General features: G+C 30.1%; 1 protein-coding gene and 1 long non-coding RNA gene across 3 annotated transcripts; both read left to right on the forward strand.

The window, feature by feature from the left end:
• The first annotated feature begins 1219 nt into the window (after positions 1 to 1219).
• LOC113373090 lies at positions 1220 to 4953 on the forward strand. Of its 2 annotated transcripts, XR_003366853.1 has the most exons (7): positions 1220 to 1276; positions 1517 to 1786; positions 1861 to 2099; positions 2270 to 2377; positions 4021 to 4197; positions 4432 to 4608; positions 4839 to 4953. It is a non-coding gene; the product is annotated as an uncharacterized LOC113373090 (long non-coding RNA). The 2 variants fall into 2 exon arrangements; XR_003366852.1 differs by having other exon boundaries at positions 1517 to 2099.
• A 2025-nt stretch (positions 4954 to 6978) lies between these two features.
• LOC113373439 lies at positions 6979 to 12152 on the forward strand. Its single transcript, XM_026613734.1, has 3 exons — positions 6979 to 7127; positions 8004 to 8222; positions 11410 to 12152. Exons 1-3 carry the CDS (start codon positions 6979 to 6981, stop codon positions 12128 to 12130), a joined length of 1089 nt encoding a protein of 362 aa, XP_026469519.1. The 3' UTR covers positions 12131 to 12152.

Consider the following 12152-nt stretch of genomic DNA (forward strand, 5'->3'; position numbering starts at 1 on the left):
TTGTTTTTATTTCCAATATTAAAAATTATGCAGATTTTTTACTGTATTATTTATACAAACCTTCCAAGATGTAGAACCAGGAGTTATAATTCACATTTTATACTTGTGCTGCCACTTATTTCCCTAAATTCAAATTCTAATGGAGTCAGTTTTTCTATGATTATTGTTAAGAAAAAAAATTTCAATTGATAATAGCCTGAAATATAGAAAAATACAAATTTAATATATAAGTTATAGATTCATTTTAATTGAATGATTGAAATAAAAATCAGTTATAACAGAGCGATTTTTTTTTATTAAAAAAATTTAATACAATGGTGAAATAATGAAAAATAAATATGAATCATAGTGGGTTACTCGACTCCTCCTCTCCAACAATAGTTCCTTCAATTTACAAATCTCGAAAAGTCAATGTTTTTTTTTTCCTTGGGCATTGTTTGGGGCTGCAATTTTTTTTTGTGGGTGATGAACTCAAAAAAAAAAAAAAATGAGTATAAAATTATTTACTTATTCTATTAATGAAAAAACTTTATTCATTAAGAACTATTCCAAAATTAAGACATAAGTTTTAAACCATTAATCTTAAAAATATTTACTGCATTTCGTTATTTATTTAAACATTATACTTACTATTTTTGAAAAATAAACCACTTACTTTTTCTGCATACATGCTGCACACTCATTTGGTTCATGTTAAGTTAAAATACACTTATTACTTCACTTCACTACTTTTTTTTACTATTCACTTCACTACTTATTTTACTATTTATTTCACTATTTATTTCACTTTTCACTTCAATGTTTACCGTTCGAAATCTGAAACACTAATGAGCTCTTTGTCAATTAGCCCCGCCTTTTATACCCGGATCCAAGATGGCGGACCCGGATGTTGTAAAAAAATCCCCTGAAAGAAGAAATTTCGATTTAAATCGAATTATAAAAGTGAAAAACTGTTTTTGCCACGATAAATATGCTAATAATAATTAAAAACATTACTCAGTACTTACTATTTGTTCATAAATTAAAAATTACATGGGCAAGTGTAACGGACTAATCATGGGGATTAATGGATTTAGACGCCAATTTCGGGTAAAACATGAAATATTATGTTATTTTATTATTGCTGTATGAGTTGGTAGTCACAAATTGTTATAAAATTATGTCTTTGGTGTGTTATTACAATTTTTACAATTTTTTTGAAACCTAACCCCAAAATGTCATAAACGTCAAAATAACACTTTTGTCAAAAGTGCTTTTTTTGTGCATTTTGCTGCACGTACGTAAATTCTGAATGAATTTAATATTCTCATGTGATAGTTAAAGTAGAAAATTCTAAAATAAATATATTTGTGGCTAAAAATGGGCTTGTACAAGTTTTTGTGTTGTTTGTGAGGTTATCTGGCTGTACAAGCGTTCCTATGAAATAAATCATAGACTTATTGTGTTCTGAACATATTATTTTATACATTATTACACTGCTGAATCCATAAACACTGATTCTTTGTTATTCTTTCAGTTCTCGCAGACAGTTGTACTTATTGTCACAAGTTTCAAGAACTAATCGAGGCTATCTGGTCCATCGGTTAAAATTATGGGTCAATTATAGAGATACAGCAAAGGCTCATTTTAAAGCAAGTTGAAGCGCATGCAAATATGTACCAAATTAGATGTTACTGGTTACACAAGATCTGTGAGTCCCTACGATTGAACGAGAGATAAAAAAACATCCAAGGGGGTAGAGGGTGATATTTAAAATTACCCTTCCTCTCCCCAACAAATATCACATGTATTTTTAGTTATGAGAAAAATTATAAATTTATTGTTTTGAATCTCACTCAATCAAGCTTCATGACACGATAGGTTAGATAGTGTACTTATATTATGAAGTCGACTCTAGACAAAAAAAGAATTCTACTGAGCTCGATCCTGAAAAGTAAAGGAAACTAGTTTGGACCCATTCTGCAAAACGAGTACCTCCTACACGAAGGACTGAAAATAGAAGGACCGAAAGAATTGGGAAGAAGAAGAATGCAGATGCGATGGAAAAAAAATAGAAAATAGATAATACAGGGAACTGAAAGTCAAAGCACGGGCACAAGGTAAGAGAATTATTTATTTAGACATAGTTGTCTCATACAATCTACCTGCATTCAAACAAAATACTATATATTATTATTATTATTATTATATTATGAAGAGATTTGGAATCCTAACATTTAATATAATTTATACATTTATATACTGAATTTATAATTAATTTATTATTCAGGCTTTAGTTGAGGATTTGTGCAGATATTTGGATTACTTAAAACGGCTAAACCGATTTGGCCAGTCTTAGTCTTGAAAAATTTGTGCCAATCCAGAGATGGTCGGAAAGGTGAGATATTATTTCAAAATCGCGTAGAAACTTTACATTTTTAATTTGAAAATTTTTGTAGAAGCATAATTTGAATAAAACAATAGATGGTGGCTAATTCGTGAAATGTCAAACGTTTTTGACAGATGATGTTCAATTACTTTTAATAGGATGTTTTACGTAAATATTATTTAATTATGATTAAATTGTAGTAAGTAGTTTTGTTCGTAGTTATATTTATACACAAAAACGTTATTAAACGGGCCGCAGTGTTACAAGAAACTCAAATTATCAATTTTTTTGAAATGTTAATATAAAAATGCACTTTTTGGCATATTTTTCTCAAACACAGACTGGAAAGATCTTATTTGTATAATTATATACTCATTGGTATTTATAAAATATATTTCAAGGTTATATTAATTTTTATTTATGCTATTTAAATTCAGAACCTATATTTTGTCGAAAGGGACATTTTGGCGAATAACATTTTCCCAGTTATAATTTCCACTATTTATTTAAAAATAAATGGTAATATATGAAGGTCCGGGATTAAAAAGGTCCACCACCGATGTGCCAAAAAAGTAAAGTTAAGCATTGTTTAACAATAATATTTGAATGCAGAGGGAAAAGGATGTATAACCAGCTATAACCTTGATTCTTATGACTTTGCTATCGAGAGATAAACGGTAATCTTTGAAAATCCATAATAAAAGTATTTTCTTCCGTTGGTAGTTTTTTAGCATTAGTTAAAAATGTAATTATTTTGTAAAATACCTTTAAAATTAAAATAAGACATTAAACCTGTTTGCCATCTGGCCGTTCCAAGTTACTCCGACTATGGGGTAAAAAGGTCTAGATAACAAATTTTTGAAAGACATCAAAAAAGCACATTTCTACAATGATGAAGTAGCTGATAATTTTACTGAATGTAGTCAGATAATTGTTCATTTGAAATGTGTTATTTGTTGTGATATAATTGGTTTGATTTTTATAATATAATTAATATTTGATCAAAGTTAAATTGGACCTTTGTGCCTGCTCTACATATATACTTTTTATTAAATTTATTTTAATTCATCGAATGTTACTTGAAACTGTTTAAAAAGAAGAAATTATTAATTCATTTTTTATGTGTCCTCGCCGAAATTTAAAAATTTTGTATAAGCTCAATAGTATTTTTTACGATTATACTCAAAATCCAGAATCCAAAAAGAATCTGAAAATCTTGAAACGTAATCAATAAGTCGAAAGACCAAAAAAGACTTGGATTGGATTATACCATATTTTCTATAGAAAGTGTATAAAACTCCCAGTTTGATTGTATTAACAAAATATAGACTATATATATATATATATATATATATATATATATATATATATATGTGTGTGATTAAAAAATGCATTTTTGCTTCAAATTCAATGTGGTGTGATTCTTACTTTCTTTACAGAAGTTTTCTTTATCTTCATTTCATGGCACATACTTCATAATAAAATACATTTTATTTATCAATCATTGTATTTTAAACTTCGGGCAGACTACTATTTATTTTCAATCTTAACATTTAATATAATTTAAGTATAAAAATAGGGTTTTCTATTCAAGCATAATTATCAATTAATAACAACTACACAAAATTTATGATCAATTTATTATTACTCAGGCTTTAGTTGAGGATTTGTGCAGATATTTGGATTACTCGAGCCTCGAATAGATCTATTTACACTCGACAATATAACTTTGCCATAAGAATGATGAAGGGTACACACTGCAAATGCAAATAAATCATATTCTAATATTTAAAGATAATTTACTTAAATCAGGACAAATATCATAAGAGGTAACTATTGTCAAATTTTGAACTAAATGTTACAGTAAGCTTCAGAAAAAAGTTTAAAAAGATTTTCTTTTATTTTTATTTTATATCATGAACATTTACATAAAATATTATTATTATATTATGAAGAGATTTGGAATCTTAACATTTAATATAATTTAAGTACAAAAAATAAAAGTATTTTTTTCTATTTAAGAACAACTACACAGAATTTATAATCAATTTATTATTATTCAGGCTTTAGTTGAGGATTTGTGCAGATATTTGGATTACTCGAGCCTCGAATAGATCTATTTATACTCGACAACATAATTTTGCCATAAGGATGATGAAGGGTACACACTGCAAATGCAAATAAATCACATTCTAATAATTAAAGATAATTTACTTAAATCAGAAGAAATATCATAAGAGGTAACTATAGTCAAATTTTGAACTAAATGTTACATTAAGCTTCAGAAAAAAGTTTAAAAAGATTAATTTCTTTTATTTTTATTTTATATCATGAACATTTACATAAAATATTATTATTACATTATGAAGAGATTGGGAATCTTAACATTTAATATAATTTAAGTACAAGAGTATTTTTTTCTATTTAAGAACAACTACACAGAATTTATAATCAATTTATTATTAATCAGGCTTCAGTTGAGGATTTGTGCAGATATTTGGATTACTCGAACCTCGAATAGATCTATTTACACTCGACAATATAACTTTGCCATAAGAATGATGAAGGGTACACACTGCAAATGCAAATAAATCATATTCTAATATTTAAAGATAATTTATAGGTAACTAAGCTTCAGCTTTCTTAAACAAAAGATTAATTTCTTTTATTTTTATTTCATATCATGAATATTTACATAAATACTGCCATCATTTGAAGTGTATATATATATATATATATATATATATATATATATATCATTTCATAATCTACAATTATCATAATCAATTATTCAAATTTATTACAATGATTATAATTAAATTAATTCTCTCAGTATTTGTGATTAAGAAATGCATTTTCGCTTCAAATTCAATGTAATGTGAATCTGTGCTATTTTCTTTACAAAAGCTCGCTTTATCTTTTCTTCATGGCACATACTTGATGAAAAAATATATTTTATTTATCAAGTATTTCTATTTTAAATTTTACCTGAAAATAAAAATGAGTTAAATTTTATTACACGCATTTGTCATATACTTACATAAAGAAACTGTGTTTACAAATTCTGTTTTGAATAAATCGCCACTGAATTGTTATTAACAATAAAACAATATTTATAATATGGTTAACATTATATATATATATATATATATATATGTATATATATATACATATATATATATATATATATATATATATATATATACACCTAAGTCTGTTTTTACACGGTCTTTTTGTACACGGTTTGAAAATTGAATATTTTGAATTTTTTTACACGATTTTATTCCATTTAGCACGAATTGAAATTTTATGTACTTAAATTTTTTTGTCGAATTTAATTTTTGCGAAGTATGTTCATATCACAAAAAAGTATTTATGAAAGAAAAAAGTCTGAAACCATCGATAGTATCAGAATTATATATTTGATTTAATAAAATAAACATGAATTCTTGTTCTTGAAAATTTTTGTTTTTCACTAATTTTAATAGGTTTTAGAGATTAGGAATAAATCACCCATTTTTGTATAAGATCAATGTCTTTTTTTACACGGCTTCTTCTGGAACCAATCTACCGTGTAAAAACAGACTTATATATATATATATATATAATATTTATTTATTTAAAGTAAATGTTCATCTAAAGTAGTACTGTCTTGGTTCTCTTAATATGGTGTTCCTTATTAATTAATAACTAAGTATATGTTTAAATATTCAATAAAAAAATTCTAAATTAATTTATGGGTGATTTACAAGTATACTCAGTTGCTGGAGGGTCTTGTAATGTTAGACAATATTCTAGATTGTTTATTTAACTTTTTATTTAATATTTAAAACGCTGTAAATAAATGCTACAGACAGTTTAACTCCAGTTAATATTTTCTAAGTGCCAGAATTCAGATATAATATTTTTTTTATCGGGAACGTGCATGTATGTGTTAAAGTATATAATTAGTTTTTTATTAATATATTTATTTTTTTAGATGATTGATTAAGCAATTAAGCACAAAAATTGTCAAATTAAAATATTAAACAAATACTCCCCTTCTCCAACTGATTTTATTCAAAATTTTGCTAACCAAGTGTATTAACAGTTTATACTATTAGACAGTAAATTTGATCTAGTTTTTATTAGTATAATTAAATAAAAGTACAGAATAAAGTATTATTTGACAAAATGTAAAATAATGTTACAAATCCATAAATTGCTATCAAACTCAAATAGGCCCTTTATTTAACTATTATTCAGAATTTTGATATGGTAGTATATATAACAATTTATACTGAACTTTAGTAAATTTTATCTAGTTTGTACTCATATAAACAAATAAAAATGCCCAGGACAAAATTTCCAAGTTATTTCACAAAATGTAAAAAAAATGTCCCAAAACCATCTAAAGCTAATTATCAAACTCAAATCTGCGCTTCTATTACAAATTATTCAAAATTTTGATATGCAAGTGTATATAACAGTTTATACTGAACTTTAGTAAATTTTATCTAGCTTTTACTGATATAAACAAATAAAAGTGTACGGAAAAAAGTTTCTATGATATTCGACAAAAAGTTGAAAAATGTCCCAAAATTTAATCTATTGCTAATTAAAAATTGTGCATGACGTCCAATATTTTAAACAGTTCATACATCAAAGATTTAGGGGAGAAAGAACAGATTGATACTTTAATTTGTGACAGTTCTATTATTGATGTTCCTGTTGATTTTAATGTGCAAAATGCTGCTGATAAGATTGAAAGTATCATCAGGTACAAAATAAAATTTAGTGAAAATTAATTGGAATTGTAGTTTTGAATCTTATTAGCTACTAAAATTTGGTATAATTTTTAACTGCTTTTAACTGCGAAATTGTGTCTGTCCACATTTTATCAAACAACTTGAAAATTTTGTTCTAGACACTTTAATTTATTTATGTTAGTAAACAATAGATGAAATTTACTGAATTTTAGTAAAAACTTTTATATGCACTTGAAAATAAATAGATATTTTTATCACATTTAAAAAAAAAAACAATTACAACTATACAGTGTGTTATAATATATCATTATAATAACATAAGGCATTTCGTTATTTTAAAACATGAAGGGATATTCTTAAATACATTGATAAAATAAATTAATGAGAATTGATTTAAATATTTATTTGAATGTATTATAAATTTTTTATTTATTTATGAAAAACTTGTTTGATATATATACTATTGATATTAAACACTAAAATTTGATATACTTTGATATACTGATGATTACTTGTAACAATTTAAGTAGTTTAAAATTGTATAAAAAAGTGCCTCAAAATGCTATTTGATACATAAATAAAAAATATCTTCGTGATTTAATACTAATGTTAGTAGCAAATTATTTAAAAGTCTCAACTGTATAAAAAAAAACGAATAATTGACTGACTGATTGATTTAATATGATAAATTAATTAAGAAATGCTTAAATATTGAATTATTCATTTTATCCATACCTTCTTTTCAATATTTACAATTTTGTATTTTACAAGTATTTATTCTTATATATTGTATAAGAAATAGTCAAAGATGAAATAAATATCCAAATATATTGAAAATATAAACTGAAATGTTTCTAACAAATTTGTAATTAAAATTTTGATTTTAGGAATTATTCAAACATGAAAATAGTTATTAGCATGGATACTTTTGGAATGGAAGATTTGCTATTTGAAATAGCCTGTCGAGGATACTCTGTATACACTGGGTGTTCCAGGAATGCTTTTTTGAGAATCCAAAATGCTGATTCATATTTTACAACTTCTAGAGATGCTGTTTTAAGAGTTGTCAATAAAGCATTTTGTGTGAACATCGATGATTGTTACAGGTAATAGAAATAGGAATAATATTATATATATATATATATATATATATATATATATATATATGTGTGTTTGTATGTATGTATGTATGTATGTATGTATTAGGGTGGTCCTTAATATGGACAATTTCGAATTTCTTTTCTCCCAAGGGCTCAAATGCTTCTAAATTAATTTTAACAAAATCTTTCGTCATGTTTTTGTTCCAAAAGTTGAAAATCGTTATATGCAGTTATGTAGAGAGTTTTATAAGCTTTTTAATGATATAAAGCAAAATTTATGTGCTGTAACAAGTTTTTCCACATTTTAAACAGATGTCACAAAATGTATAAAGCATTTGAGTTATACGAGTTCAAAGTTTGACGACTTTTTCCGTCATGTTTTTGTTCTAAAAGTTGAAAATCGTTATATGCAGTTATGTAGAGAATTTTATAAGCTTTTCATACATGTAAAATAAAATGTATGCGCTTGAACAAGTTTTTGCACAATTTAAATAAATGTCGAAAAATGTGCTTGCAAATAAATTCTTATCGATTAAGCTGAACCACCATTGTTGATATAATTCTGGAATTGGATAATAAATTAATACACGAAAGTATTTATTTAGTGATTGTAATATTTACTTTTATGTGTTCAATTTCTTTTTCGGAAAATTTCTCTCGTGGACCTCCTAAAATGAATATTTTTGCTCTTGTTAAATTTCTCTCGTTCATTTCGTCCTTGTTACTGAGGAAATAAATTTCATACATTAATTCGCGAGTATATTAACAAATTTGTAGAATGCTGTTCTGCGACCAATCACAATGCTCGAAAATTGGCTAATTAATTTCGTTTGTTTTCGTTTCCTTTCGTTTCCTTTCGCCCCTTTCACGTAGGTTATAAATAGGAGTGCGCGAAGGAATTCGTGGCAGTCGTCGGCCGCGGCCGGCGCCAGCGTCACCTAGGGTGGCGCTGAAAGCCCCCGGGGCACCAGGCCGGCAGCTCCCATCGGAGCTGGAGTGGTCAGGAGCCCCGGGGCATCCGCCGGAGACTCCCGGCCACGGGGACTCCGAGCCACGGGGACTCCGAGCCACGGGGACTCCGAGCCACGGGGACTCCGAGCCACGGGGACTCCGAGCCACGGGGACTCCGAGCCTCGGGGACTCCGTGGCACGGGGACTCCGTACCACGGAGATTCCGTGCTACGGAGACTTCGTGCCACGGGGACTCCGTGCCACGGGGACTCCGAGGCACGGAGACTTCGTGCCACGGGGACTCCGTACCACGGAGATTCCGTGCTACGGAGACTTCGTGCCACGGGGACTCCGTACCACGGAGATTCCGTGCTACGGAGACTTCGTGCCACGGGGACTCCGTGCCACGGAGACTCCGAGGCACGGAGACTTCGGGTCACGGAGATTCCGTGCCACGGGGACTCCGTGCCACCGGGACTCCGTGCCACGGAGATCCCGGGACACGGAGAGTAAAATCTAATTACGACACACCATAAAAATAAAATTTGAATTGACCTCGCCGCAGTCCCGCAGTTTCTGTGGCCCGGGGTCTGCATGGCACGGTGTCTCCGAGGCTCGAAGTCCCCGTGTCTCGGAGTCCCCGAGGCACGGAGTCTCCGTGGCAGGGAGTTTCCGTGGCTCGGGAGTCTCCGTAGCACGGAGTCCCCGAGGCACGGAATCTCCGTGGCGCGGAATCTCCGTGACCCAAAGTCTCCGTGCCACGGAGTCCCCGAGGCTCGGAGTCCCCGTGGCTCGGAGTCCCCGTGGCTCTGAGTCCCCGTGGCTCTGAGTCCCCGTGGCTCGGAGTCCCCGTGGCTCGGAGTCCCCGTGGCTCGGAGTCCCCGTGGCTCGGAGTCCCCGTGGCTCGGAGTCCCCGTGGCCGGGAGTCTCCGGCGGATGCCCCGGGGCTCCTGACCACTCCAGCTCCGATGGGAGCTGCCGGCCTGGTGCCCCGGGGGCTTTCAGCGCCACCCTAGGTGACGCTGGCGCCGGCCGCGGCCACGACTGCCACGATTTCCTTCGCGCACTCCTATTTATAACCTACGCGAAAGGGGCGAAAGGAAACGAAAGGAAACGAAAACAAACGAAATTAATTAGCCAATTTTCGAGCATTGTGATTGGTCGCAGAACAACATTCTACAAATTTGTTAATATACTCGCGAATTAATGTATGAAATTTATTTCCTCAGTAACAAGGACGAAATGAACGAGAGAAATTTAACAAGAGCAAAAATATTCATTTTAGGAGGTCCACGAGAGAAATTTTCCGAAAAAGATATTGAACACATAAAAGTAAATATTACAATCACTAAATAAATACTTTTGTGTATTAATTTATTATCCGATTCCAGAATTATATCAACAATGGTGGTTCAGCTTAATCGATAAGAATTGATTTGCGAGCACATTTTTCGACATTTATTTAAATTGTGCAAAAACTTGTTCAAGCACATATATTTTATTTTACATGTATGAAAAGCTTATAAAATTCTCTACATAACTGCATATAACGATTTTCAACTTTTGAAGCAAAAACATGACGGAAAAAGTCGTCAAAAGTTTAATAAAATTGCAAACATTAATGAAAATGGTTATACATTTTCTCACATTTGTTTGAATTGCGCAAAAACTTGTCAAAACACATAAATTTTATATTATATAGATAAAAAGCTTATAAAATTCTCTATATAACTGCATATAACGATTTTCAACTTTTGGAATGAAAATATTACGAAAAAAATCATCAAACTTTGAATTCGTATAACTCAGCAAACAAATGTTTTATACATTTTGTGGCATCTGTTTAAAATGTGCAAAAACTTATTAAAACACATTAATTGTATTTTATATGAATGAAACGTTTATAAAATTCTCTACGTAACTGTATATAACGATTTTCAACTTTTGGAACAAAAACATGACGAAAAAAGTCGTCAAACTTTAATAAAATTGCAATCATAAATGAAAATGGTTATACATTTTCTCACATTTGTTTGAATTGCGCAAAAACTTGTTACAGCACATAAACTTTGTTTTATAAAGATAAAAAGCTCATACAATTCTCTACACAACTGCATTTACCAATTTTCAACTTTTAGAACAAATACATATATGGGTCACCCTAATATATATATATATATATATATATATATATATATATATATATATATATATATAAACAATGTGATTTTATTTGTTTCAGGCGTTATATGAATAAAATGTATTCTGTTAAAGAAATGTTGGACTTGAGAAAAGTTGGTGTTCACATTGTTAACTATGAAGATCGGACAACTGCACAAGCTTCGTACCATTTGATCAAATTGGTTAAACCGATTCGTCTAAAAAGTTCTACCAAAGGTGAAAGTTTTAAATTGAAAACTTATGGACGGTTATGTAGAAGACCAAAAGTATTCCCAAGACTGTCTGAGACTTCAATACATTGTAATGATGATCAGAAGGAGTTACAAAGTGATGTTTTGTTAAATGAAATTGCTGAAGAGAAAACTGTTGAACCAGTTAAGCAAGAAGATGTCAAAGTACCAGACGTCCTGGTAAAAATCAGCAGCACGAGTGATTTCAATTTAGATTCCCTTACATCATATTTCAACCACCAACAACCTGGTCCAAACGATCCCTACATATCACCATCAAATGATATCCTTTCAACAAGTAAACCTGAAGAAGTCCTTTCTAATCGTCAAAAGATGTTAAAAGCCAACAACAAAAAGGCTGCAGATAATTTAGCAGCTTTAGCAATTGCAGCTTTGGAGCCTTTTCAAAAAATGCATTTGTTTACGAAGCATAAATTGCAATTCATGGATGATAATTTTATCGATCCTGTAGAGATGAGTAAAAATTTATACAGGTTTCATATACAGCACCATTTGGATTGTATAAAAAAAATTGAAGGAAGAGATGGGTAAAATTGGCGGTAAGAGGAAAAGA

Source organism: Ctenocephalides felis, unplaced genomic scaffold (genome assembly GCF_003426905.1).
Source record: "Ctenocephalides felis isolate EL2017-DRISC unplaced genomic scaffold, ASM342690v1 CF-g0.4_SCAFFOLD_01604, whole genome shotgun sequence".
NCBI classification, from domain to species: Eukaryota; Metazoa; Arthropoda; class Insecta; order Siphonaptera; family Pulicidae; genus Ctenocephalides; species Ctenocephalides felis.

What these genes read in the sequence shown, in the direction of transcription:
- LOC113373439 (XM_026613734.1), top strand. Translation starts at nt 6,979, where the DNA reads ATGACGTCCAATATTTTAAACAGTTCATACATCAAAGATTTAGGGGAG. An exon ending in AAGATTGAAAGTATCATCAG is followed by an intron (nt 7,128 to 8,003) that starts GTACAAAATAAA and finishes TTTTGATTTTAG; the next exon opens with GAATTATTCAAACATGAAAA. An exon ending in AACATCGATGATTGTTACAG is followed by an intron (nt 8,223 to 11,409) that starts GTAATAGAAATA and finishes TATTTGTTTCAG; the next exon opens with GCGTTATATGAATAAAATGT.